At 47.9% G+C, this 12,259-nt stretch overlaps 1 protein-coding gene across 3 annotated transcripts in view; it reads right to left on the bottom strand.

Annotated features, from left to right (window-relative positions):
• KDM4A (lysine demethylase 4A) overlaps positions 1-10,249 on the bottom strand; it is a 42,681-nt gene extending 32,432 nt beyond the window's left edge. The window contains exons 1-5 of one of the 3 annotated variants that reach the window (XM_079924708.1): positions 10,122-10,229; positions 7,092-7,268; positions 6,291-6,466; positions 3,331-3,445; positions 1,135-1,328 (exon numbers count right to left, since the gene is read on the bottom strand). In XM_079924708.1, the coding sequence (XP_079780834.1) occupies positions 1,135-1,328; positions 3,331-3,445; positions 6,291-6,466; positions 7,092-7,229 (623 nt within the window). In that variant the 5' untranslated portion in view covers positions 7,230-7,268; positions 10,122-10,229. Of the gene's footprint in view, positions 1-1,134; positions 1,329-3,330; positions 3,446-6,290; positions 6,467-7,091; positions 7,269-9,827; positions 9,877-10,121 lie in introns of those variants that run through there. The other 2 variants (XM_079924709.1, XM_079924710.1) reach the window with 2 other exon arrangements.
• Positions 10,250-12,259: the final 2,010 nt, after the last annotated feature.

Genomic DNA, 12,259 nt, shown 5'->3' with positions numbered 1-12,259 from the left:
CACCTAAGGAAGGAACTGGGACAGTAGTTAGGGGGTAATCACAGGCTCAAAAGGGTTTTCCCCCTTCCAATACTGGAAACTGCAAAGCATCTGCCAGAAGAAAAGAAAAGTCCTGGGAAAGGATGTGACTGAAGGTACCGGAAAGGAATGGAGACAGATACAGTCTGCACGACTCCCCATGGCCTGGCCACGGTGTCCCCTCCGGCCTCCTCACTCCTCCGTCCTCACACACAGCACGCAAACCACAAGGGACTTCCTTCCTCTAGTTACTCAAGACACCGTGCTCGCTCTCAAGTGTCTTTGCACGTGTTGTTACAACCACCCAGACACCCTCCCCTCAGTCCGCCTTCCGAACCCACCACCACCACACCCAGCCACGGCCTCACCTGCGAGCTCTTGGCTCAGCTGTCACCTCTTCCAGGGGAGCCTTCTCTAGTCCCCATGCTCACACACCTTCCTGTGTGAACCTATTACAACCACTGTTCCCCATCAGAGCTTTTCTCCCACTTTCTCTCTCCTGACCAGTCCCCTAGCGGTGTGAGGGTGGGCACCCCATCTGCCTTTTGCTTTGCCGAAGGCAGCATCTTCGCTAACATGCTGAGATAGACGGGTGGGCGCAGGAAGAAACGAGAGAGCTTTCTCTGATTTCTCCCCAGCCAGACGGCAGCCTCGGTGGGGAACGGGGAGCGGACGCTGAGTGGTCCTGCGTCCCCTCGTGAGTAAAGCACACACTGCTGCTCACCAAATATTTTTTCCATGAGGAAAAGAAAGCTTTCTATCATCTGAAGAAGTGACTCCAGTCTTGGAAGTCTGCCTCTAAGAAATGCCTCAGGCCTGTTCAGAAAAAGGAACCAGACAGTGGGAGAGCGCCCATGGCTCTCGGTCACTCAGGCACCTTTCTGTTTTCATACTGTGGTACTAAGTGCCCGGCCCGCTAACGCTTGCTACTCCCAAGGGCAGGGAGAGCACCAGAGCTCAAACAGCACCTTACTGCTTGAAAGTCGGAACAAAATGTAACACACCAGTCCCACCCTAAGCCTGCCGAACCATAATCTGCATTTTGCCCGATTCCAAGGTGTTCCCTGGGTACATGAAAGCTGAGAAGCCCCAGTGCCAAGTGCAGGCCGACTTTACCAGGATTTGGGTTCTCCGAAGTGCAGGTAATTGATGCTGTACAGGTCCATGTCTTCGGTGTGCCAGGCAAAGGATGTCTTCCACATGCCGAAGTACAGGTATGGGGTGTTCACCCCCTCAATGGTGATCCCGCTCTCCTTTTCCACCAAGTCCAGGATTGTTTTCAGGCGGCCAATATTCCACTCATCAACATGCTGCAGAGGAAGTTACACTGAATATAAACTGAGGCTCTGAACCCACCAATCACAGAGCAGGTCACAGGTGAGCTGTCACTCCTAACAAAGATTAGGAATAATGTTGAAACTACATGGCCCTGAAGACCACAGCACTCCTCACTCGCTGTTCAGAGCTGCCACTGGAACTGACGCCATTATACCTCTGAAGGGCAAACACCAGTTGGTGAACAACACTGAACACTAGTACATGAAAGATGAAAAAGGAGGGACAGTCACCTGTTCTAAACCCAAGAGGAAGAGTTTGCACAGAGGCTAAAGAAACTTAGGTCAGGACTTCCCTGGTGGTGCAGTGGTTAAGAATCCGCCTGCCAATGCAGGGGACAAGGGTTCGGGCCGTGGTCCAGGAAGATCCCACATGCCGCAGAGTAACTAAGCCCGTGCACCACAACTACTGAGCCTGCACTCTAGAGCCCGCAGCCACAACTACTGAGCCCACATGCCACAACTACTGAAGCCCGCACACCTAGAGACCATGCTCCGCAACAAGAGGAGCCACCGCAATGAGAAGCCCATGCACCGCAACGAAGAGTAGCACCCACTCGCCGCAACTAGAGAGCCCGCGTACAGCAACGAAGACCCAACGCAGCCAAAAATAAATTAATTTTAAAAAAAAGAAAAAGAAAGAAACTTAAGTCGAAAGAGCAAAGTACTGTCAAACCATAAAAAATACAAAGCATGGGAATCAACTGTACTCATTTGTGACTTATCCAGCCCTTATTTCCACTGGGCAGTGTCTTCAGTAAAAAGTCTACAATGTGGGGGCTTCCCTGGTGGCGCAGTGGTTGAGAGTCCGCCTGCCGATGCAGGGGACACGGGTTTGTGCCCCGGTCCAGGAAGATCCCACATGCCATGGAGCGGCTGGGCCCGTGGGCCATGGCCGCTGAGCCTGTGCGTCCGGAGCCTGTGCTCCGCAACGGGAGAGGCCACAGCAGTGAGAGGCCCACGTACCGCAAAAAAAAAAAAAAAAAAAGTCTACAATGTTATCCTGAGTTGTAAAGGTCATCGAGGAGCCCACTTCCTATAAGTACGTTCTGGATTTATGCCTACAAGCTTCACTTCCCACCACCCAAAAAAGCTGTCATCAACAAAACTGGAATCCACTTTTTAAACATCTTCCTTCAAATAATTTACAAAAACAATAAATTAATCGGAGTGATAATCCCTAAAACACCCTACAGTTTTTTTTTTTTGTTTTTGTTTTTTTTTTGCGGTACGCGGGCCTCTCACTGTTGCGGCCTCTCCCGTTGTGGAGCACAGACTCCGGACGCGCAGGCTCAGCGGCCATGGCTCACGTGCCCAGCCGCTCCGCGGCATGTGGGATCTTCCCGGACCGGGGCACGAACCCGTGTCCCCTGCATCGGCAGGCGGACTCTCAACCACTGCGCCACCAGGGAAACCCCCTACAGACTTTTTAATCATCCAAAAAACAGTCCCAAATATTTCTTCCTTGTACCGTATCTAAGGCTGTTCTCTATGCCAAAAAGCACTAAATCCTAAGCCAATGCAATTTGTTAAAACAGCTTTTGCTACAGAATCTTGTTTGAGGATTCTGCAAATCTAAATATGTCCCTCTTCTTCAATATACACCCCTTCCATTATGTTGGTCAGTGATCTGTTTTCTTCAGAAACTACATTGCCCTCCCCCAACATTTCATTTACTGTGATCCCACCCTTTCTAGAACTCATCAGAGCTACCACCCACGGACTCTTCTAACAGCCCTTGCTAAAAACACCATATCATCCAATTCACATGTAGAGTGGGAGAAATAAAATTCAGTCACATGCAAAACTACCCACAATTAAGTGAGCACAGCCCATCACCTGGTGGTGGGCCGTTCCTTTGTCCAGACACCCGTTCAGCAAAACAGCTTTTTGGTGCCCACTACATGCTGGGCAGATGAAAATGGGATTAAATTACAAAATCGCAGAAATGCTGCATAGAGATCCCAGGAAGTCTCACCTTTTCATAGAGAGTGCCATTCACATCTGCACCATAGATTGGGGGATTGAATGTGAGATTTTTCCAGTATTTCCGTTCAAGCTCTTCAAATTCACTATAGCGTGGGGTACAGTACCTTTAAAAAGTTAAAAAAAAAAGTGTTAGCCACTTATAAGGGACTAAATACATGAGGCATTATGAACGGCACGAGACACAATCCCTGTTCCAGGGATAGCAAGACATTTCAAATGAACAAGACATAACCTTGGCCTTCAAGGTTCCAATACAGTACCCAGTAACTCCCTCAACGTTCTGGGCCCAAAAAAGGTAACATACACAAAGATGTAAGCCCATCTTCCTTAAGAATGATATCCTCCACTCTTTCAAGAGACTCTACTATAACTACACACTGCACCCGTCAGGAGTAGCCTGGCCACACAGGGAGAAAATAGGCTTCCAAACCTGTGAGAACCAAGACTGCAAATCCCTATGTATCCACAGACAACCAAAACCCAGCACATGGAGAGCTGAGGCCCTGGAAAAGAGTTTACTTCCCTGCACTCTAAGGAAGCGTCTCCAAGAGGGCTAACTTCAGTTGTCACTGCTACATTCCCAGCATCCTATGCAGTGTGGCTAACATTCAACAAATAATCATGCCTGAAAACCAAATATTTTAATAAAAATATAAAATAGTCCTAAAAACATAAAAATAGGTTTCTGCACATCAAATGTTCCATTTAGCAAAATACATGTGTATACATATGCTCACACACTCAAATACACACACACCACCATCTATCTATCTATCTATCTATATGTCCCCACATAATACCATTAAAAATGTCTGTACTCTTTTTTTTTGTTTGTTTGTTTTTGCGATATGCGGGCCTCCCACTGTTGTGGCCTCTCCCGTTGCGGAGCACAGGCTCCAGACGTGCAGGCTCAGCAGCCATGGCTCACGGGCCCAGCCGCTCCGCGGCATGTGGGATCTTCCCGGACCGGGGCACGAACCCGTGTCCCCTGCATCGGCAGGCGGACTCTCAACCACTGCGCCACCAGGGAAGCCCAATATCTGTACTCTTTAGCTCAATAATCACATACTGAAAACTTACTCCCAAAACAATCTTTTAAAAATTCAAACCACTTAAAAATTACTACACAATTTAAAAAGAGTAACGTGTAAACCTAATAGGTATTTGAAAATGCACATTATAACTCAAATGGCCAAAAAACATGATAAGGAGTGGAAGACCAAAATGAAACTGTGTGGAGATGAGATGAGTGGGAAAAAAAAAATCTTACTTTAAATACTGCCTTACATTTTGATGTTAAACTAATGAATCATGAAGTTTAGAATTCTCAAGTTCTAAACCCTTTAAATACAAATAACTCTACTTCCAACTGATCTGCTTTAAAAGTTTAGGTTTTTACCCTACTGGGTTTTCTTAAAGCTGGCTGACCACACAGACAGAAATCAAAGGTAAGAATTGATTGTATTTCGGATGAAGGGAAAAGACACAGGACCGGCTGATTTAAAAAGAGGTGTCCTGAAAGAAGGTAAGGCCTACCATATGTTGATGAGACAGGAAGAACAGCACAGGGGCCTGAGTGAGGCCAACCCGACGTGAAACAAAGCAAGTGTGCTTGGCACGGCGCAGAGCTAGGAAGCAGACATGAAGACGGCACAGCCTCTCATCTGCGGAGCATGGCACACTTCTTCAACAGGCTTTTACACAGATTCCCTCATTAGACAGCAGGTTGGCCAGCAATAGAGATGCTTTAAGAGTTAGGCTGCCAATAAAATTGGAAGCCCACACTTAGAACTGTGCTATGTCAAAGGAAAAGAAGGCAGAGCACAGACGGAGAAAGAGCGCGACCTGATGTGAGATGATAAAGCACTCCAAGTGTGAAGCCTGGCAAGCTGAGGCTCTACTGCGAGCCTCCACGGCAGAGCCGCAAAAACGTCTGGCTGGGGGCTTCCCTGGTGGTGCAGTGGTTGAGAGTCCACCTGCCGATGCAGGGGACACGGGTTCGTGCCCCGGTCCGGGAAGATCCCACATGCCGCAGAGCGGCTGGGCCCGTGAGCCATGGCCGCTGAGCCTGCGCGTCTGGAGCCTGTGCTCCGCAACGGGAGAGGCCACAACAGTGAGAGGTCCGCGTACCGCAAAAAAAAAAAAAAAAAAAAAAAAAGTCTGGCTGAAACCAAGATATGTGTGGACCAAAAAGGCTCAGGAGAAGAGGCAAGGGGGAGGGAGGAATCCCTTGTGGAGCCACAAAATGAAGAAGTAACAAGGGAAGGGAGAAGATCCAAGCAAGAGGATTAAGGACTAGTCAGAGCCCAATGAGGGGAACACACAACTTATTCTCTGTAAATCTGAGGTAATGAGAGCAAAATATTAAAAACAGCAGAGAAAAACAACTGAAGACAGCAGACCTAAACAAAGATGTTTCCAACAGAGACAAGAATGTACAGATGATGATGGAGTGATAGAAAACAGCAACCAGCCTGGTAGTTCACTCACATTTGGATAATGTCACAAAGGAAATGAGATAGCATCTGTAGGGGTAGTGAGGAGTTTGCCATGATTAAAGACAGGAGGACCCAGACGGAAGAGATTAACTTAAACTACGAAGGCCACTTTTTGATAAGTGCGTAGTATCAATACATCCGGCCAACGCTCCTCTTGAACCAACTCCAAGTTTCCCCTTTGCAACCTTGCAAATTATTAGAGTCAGAAAATGATCCTACTTTTGAAGGAAAAACAATGGGATTACTTTATGTAAAAATATGTACAAGTTTAGACTGTGACTGTGTACCGAGATGAGGAACGCTTCCATGTAAAGAGCGGACAGAGAGACAGATACTAGAGGTGAGGAAACTATTTTTCAGCGGGATGGCAGCAGTCCTGGAGACTGCTTTGCACGTGAGATATCAGGTCCCAGATGCTAGGACAGGTGGGAAGGAATGTGTTTTCACTCACTTATCGCTATTGGCTATCTTGCGGAACTCTCGAACAGTCATGGCTTTCTTCTGTATGTTGTACTGAGTAAAAAGGCCAGACTGCCCAGTCACTAGCTGCTGGATGGGGGCAGGAATGACCAGGTCATCAATATCATCATAGGACGCTCGTGGCTTCCACTCCTTTGGAGGAACAACCTGTAGGGAACACAAGAAACAAAGAGATCAGAAACCTGACAAGCTGGTCAGAGTCCAAGAAGTGTGCAGGCCAACAGCCGATTCTACTAAAAAGTCACATGGGTTTAACCATGCTCACCCAAACACGGCAAGTCACACTGTCATGCTAGCCCTGATCCAGTTCTGCTACCAACTAGCTGCCTCGTTGCAATGATCTAAGGTACGGAATTCTCAGCCTCAGAATCTTATCTGGGCACCAAGACAAGAGGTTGAAGAGTTGATTCTCTCTCAATCTAACAGAAAGTTCACATGGGAAGCCAAATTACTATCAGAGTGCTGGATGAGACCGAAACCGAGAACGAGAGAAGTTGGATTGATGAAAACACCCTTCTCCACCAAGAGATGGAAGCACCACAGCAGCTGGCCCTGGGACACTGCTCTCTTCCTCCCTTTTAAACATTCTAAGCAGCTCTTCTCCAACCTAAAAAGAGATGCTTCAGATGTTAACGAAAGGAATTAACTTGTAAATAGGACAGCAAATATTCAACTACCACCAAGCCTGCCTTTCAGTAAAACTCGGTTCTTCCAGCCTTCATTTAGGAAAAATCTTACTGCCACCCTGAGTCCCAAAGGCCCCGTCCCCCACCTTAGCCAGCCCAGCCCGATGAGCTCCTTGGGATTCAATGTAGGCAATATAACGACTGAAGTTCCGGAACTCCTCCATAGTCGGGTAAAAGGTCATTATCCGAGCACTGGGATTCAAGGTTTCAGATTCAGAAGCCATTTTCCCTCCTTTTTGAGGTCACTTTGGTCAGGCAGGAATCTGAAGAAATACATTAAGAACATAAAATTATATAAAATGTGGGCTTCCCTGGCGGCGCAGTGGTTAAGAATCCGCCTGCCGATGCACGGGACACGGGTTCGAGTCCTGGTCTGGGAAGATCCCACATGCCGCAGAGCAACTAAGCCTGTGCGCCACAACTACTGAGCCTGCGCTCCAGAGCCCGCAAGCCACAGCTACGGAAGCCCACGCACCTAGAGCCCATGCTCCGCAACAAAAGAAGCCACTGCAATGACAAGCCTGCACACTGCAATGAAGAGTAGCCCCCGCTCACCGCCACTACAGAAAGCCCATGCGCAGCAACAAAGACCCAATGCAACCAAAAATAAATATTTTTTAAAATGTTAAAAAAATTATATAAAATGGGGCTTCCCTGGTGGCGCAGTGGTTGAGAGTCCACCTGCCGATGCAGGGGACACGGGTTCGTGCCCCGGTCCGGGAGGATCCCACATGCCGCAGAGCGGCTGGGCCCGTGAGCCATGGCCGCTGAGCCTGCGCGTCTGGAGCCTGTGCTCCGCAGCGGGTGAGGCCACAGCAGTGAGAGGCCGGCGTACCACAAAAAAAAAAAAAAAAAAAAAAAATTATATAAAATGTAATTAAGATTGAATGCTGGAAATGTCAGTGCTGAAAGAAATTCTGAAGCAGCTGTAAGACCTCACACCTGGAATCTGCCTCTAGGCAGGTCATTTAAATGAGTAAGACACACTGGGACAGAAAAGGTTCTGTCTAAAGGATTCTAATGTATAAAATTGCCTGTATTTAAACCTGACTTACATGGAGACATTGTTTCAGCTAAAAAAGGGAAACTGCAATTATTTGGTTGTTGGTCCCATCTAACAAAGCAGCTGCCCCGCCCATATTTTCCCCTTCTCTTTTCAGCTGCTCCCTTATTCACACCTTGCTGTTTCTAAGTATTAAATTCAATATACTACAACCAGATTTTTTTTAAATAAAAATCAATCTACGGGCTCCCTTCTACGGCAAAGCTTTAAAACAGGATTCTAGATTCCTAAGAAAAGTTAGTTGGCTACCAGATTACAAAGTTTAAGGGTTAAAGAGTACCCTGATATTAGTAGCCTGAGCTATGATTTTTAAAACTCTAAAGTGAAATTATTCTCATATCTAAACCAAAATGCAGTTTCGGCACTGCTATACGAAGTCAAGCTAGAGACTAGTTCAATTGCGCTGTACCCAGAACTCAAAGGACAAAATTTAAACAGGCAATAAACTGGCAATAAAGGGCAAACTTCATAACTGACTGGAGGTGAAATAAATACTACTTTGTTTTTAGATGAGGCCTTCAGTTAAGTGGGTGCATCCCCGTTGCCTGGTAACACAATAGACTATTTTGACTGAATAAGAACCAAGCACACCAGCTAAAAGAAGCCAGTTTAGAAGCAAAAACCGTATGTCCTTTTCTTTACTCAATTCCCCCAAATCTGGGTCCCAAAGCCATGGCAGTTCAGCTCCAAGAGTCCCCTTGAGAGCTGGAGCGATCAGAAGGGAGGAAACTGTGTCCAACCTACCAACAATCTAGTAAAAGGTTGGGAAGACAGCATGGAGTACAACTGTCTCAGGTAGGAGAGAAGACAAGTCCCAGTACCTGCATCTCTCCGGGTTCCATTTCACCAAAAATAAAGTGCGTTCCTGGCCTGGTGCTTTCCTGCACCTCGTCAAACTTTGCATGGCAGATATACTGTAAGCCCTGTTTTACATACCAGGAAATTTACCCACAGTCCTGTAATGTTCTCCTAGTGCTCCTGCCATTACACTGTGCTGCCTACAGCATACTCTCCACTTAGTCTAAGCCCTTTACAAGGGCAGATCCAAGTGTAGAGGAACCTAAAGTTTCATGCAATCTTGAAGACCCTCTCTTTAAAAAAATACAAAATATCTTACTCTTGCAAATTTTATAAAGACACATAATCATGTGAACACAGTGTTAGGGCCCATCGTAGGGCCTCCCAAACCCCTAATGGGGCTTCATCTGCCTCTGGCCTTATTCATCTTTGTAAGCCTAGAACCTAGAACAATGCACGGCACAGAGTAGGCACTCAGTAACTGTTGAGTAACCGATTTCTTTCCTCTTACCTCAACTGCTCATTCCTTTTCTTCTACCCTAGGATTCCCTTCCCTCAATCTATTTCCTGGGGAAAGTTCCCATTCCCTGACACCTTCCTCTCCCAACCCAGCAACAAAGCCTACTGGTTTAAGAGAGCACTGCCCCGGAGTTAAAACAACTCTGAATACAGATCCAGTCTCTGCCATTTATTAGCTGTGTGACCTTGGCTGTGTAAGCTGCCCGAGTCTCAGTTTCTCCTCCTGTAAAATGGGGATCCCAACCTCCTTGCCCGGCAGGGTTGCTGTGATTAACTCAGATGATGCAAGCGAAACGCTAAGCACTAGGCCGGGTACTTATCAACTCAATAAAGGGAGCTGTTGCTAACAACCACCTCAAACTCCCGCCCCCTCCCCTCGCAGATGCTCCCGCGGGTATCGCTCCCAAAGTAGCCCCCCGCTCCCAAGGTCCCCGAAGCTCACCGCGTAGACGCCTGGCCCCTCCCGGCCCCGCCGCCTAGGCGAGTGAGTCCGGGCCGCAGGAAGAAGAAAATAAGGCCCAGTAGACCCGCCCACCCTTCCCGACGTCCATTGGCTATAAGAGATTGGAAAGGGCCAATCTCAGGACCCATTTCAGAAGCGCCTGCTCCCATTGACCGAGAACCATGCCTATCACTGACCGTTGAAGACCGCCCTCCGCCCCTCCCCCACCAGAGCTCACGGTCACGGCTACAGAACCAACAAACCTAAAGGATTCAAAAACCCTCTGGTTCTTACTTAAAGCCCACTGCCCCGGCAGGGCTAAGGCCCGACTTCTGCTGTCGCCACTAGCCGATCCCTCTGCTTTCCCAGCCGGCGAAGGACGAAGCTCCGCCTCCTCTAAAGTAGGCCTCTGCGCAGTCGCACAGCGCTCCACAGAGTCAACCAATCCAGGGGCTGCCAGAAGCCTTCAAACAGCCAATGAACGCGCTCTGCAGCCGCCCCAAAGTACTGGCACATCAATCGGCTCAGCCTATGAGCGCCGGCTAGGGCTGTTGCCGGGAGGAAACGCTGTACCACTCGCGACCGCGGCCACTGAGCATCTCTGCTGAATCGCAGAACTGGCCAATCGCAGGCGGGCTTCTGGCCGCCCGTAGCTAATCTGGATTAAAAGAGTTGAGTGCCTAGAAATGGGCTAGTTGGCCAGGGTAAAGGCACTGATGGGGTTGTTGTAGGATGTTTCTAACGAAAGGGTGGGGACAGTCTTCTGCGGGGTGAGTAGAACCCTTACCTAAGGTAAAAGTGCGCTGGGGACCCTTAGGGGTGGCTTCCGAGGTCAAGGAGTTCCTGATAAGGTGACCTACCTGTCCCAGATTGCCCAGTACTGTCTCGGTTTTTAAAACGAAAAAAGTCCCGTGTCTTGGGAACCCCCTCACTTGCCGGCAAACCGGGACATTTCTTGAAAGGAGCAGTTCCTAAGGGGAAAGGAGCTCTGTGGGTCATTAGGATAAGTCCTGAGCAGGGATGTCCTTAGGGTCATTAAAAAGCAGTTCCTCCGTGAGTAAGGATTTGGGGGTCATTAGGAGCAGCTCTTGAGGTGGAGGGGAGAAGATCCTGGAAGTCATTAAACACACTTCTGGCGGGTGAGGGGGTCCCTGGAAGTCATTAGGAACTGTTCCTGAGAGGTAGTGAGTCGCCCTAAGGAGCACCCAGATTGTCAAGGGTGATGGGGAAGGAAGCAGACAGGACACTCCGATAGGTCAAAGAGAAAAGTAGAATACCCTCAACCTGAGTCATGAAAGATGTACAAAGTTACTCCCAGATGAGTAGTGCTGTGGTGCACTGTAAAGAGCTATGGAGGGACTTCCCTGGTGGTTCAGTGGCTAAGAGTCTGCGTTCCCAGTGCAGGGGGCCCCGGTTCCATCCCTGGTCAGGGAACTAGATCCCACATGCCTCAGAGTTCTCATGCCGCAACTAAAGGTCCCACGTGCCGCAACTAAGACCCGCCGCAGACAAATAATAAATATTTTTTTTAAAAAAAGGAGCTGTGGAGTCAGATCTTGTTCAAAACTAGTCGCTCCTCTAAGTTTGGGTTTTCCCACGAGTAAAACGGAAAAGATAATACCTGCCTTGCAGGATTGTTGTAAAGATGAGAGTTAATATATGTTGGTAAAAAGGATGGTATTACATAGAATGGAATGGACATAAAACAACTATGATTTATAACCAGGGGCTGGGCACATGCTGCCCCCACCGCCCCCCAAAGAAAGCATGGTTCTGTTTCAAAAAAGACAAGAGAATGACTGTTGGGTAGGCAACCAATAGTCTTTCACAACAATTATACAGGTTTTCTCTCTTGACCTAGTAAGGTAATAAATTAGATAACAGATTATATTGCTTAGCTCAGAAAATTGCTAAGAGAATGGCTGAAGAATCCAACCTGGAGTATACATAACAAGGAAAATCACCCCAAATCACCCACCACTCTCCTCAATGCTGCCCGCAAACATGAGGTGCTGTAGCTTGCCTCACTGACTGTCCTGGGCATGGATACAGTGGCTAGCACTGCTGTCACTACCAACTACTCCAGGAATTTAATCTTGTTACATTTCCCACTGCTGCCAAAAAGGATTTTCCAGGATCGCTCTGACTTTGTATCACTAGCTTCCACTTGGTGTGTGCACATGATAGGTGGAACCTAGATCCAGTTCTCTTGACATCCTCCCACATTACTGACCAGTTTATCTTCGTCACCCTTTTAAGCTCATCTTTCCTTTCCCACCCCTTAAATGTTCACATTTGAAGCAAAACTAATCTATGGTGAAAGAAGTCCGAGTTGGGTTTACCTTGGGGTGGGAACAGGGAATGATAGGGGGTAATAGAAGGAACGTGTCTGGGGTGTTAGTAATGTTCTGTTTCTTGATCTGGACGGTGGT

This window comes from Stenella coeruleoalba (assembly GCF_951394435.1).
Source record: "Stenella coeruleoalba genome assembly, chromosome: 1".
In the NCBI taxonomy this organism is placed as follows: Eukaryota; Metazoa; Chordata; class Mammalia; order Artiodactyla; family Delphinidae; genus Stenella; species Stenella coeruleoalba.
This window is presented reverse-complemented; position numbering and strand designations above follow the sequence as displayed.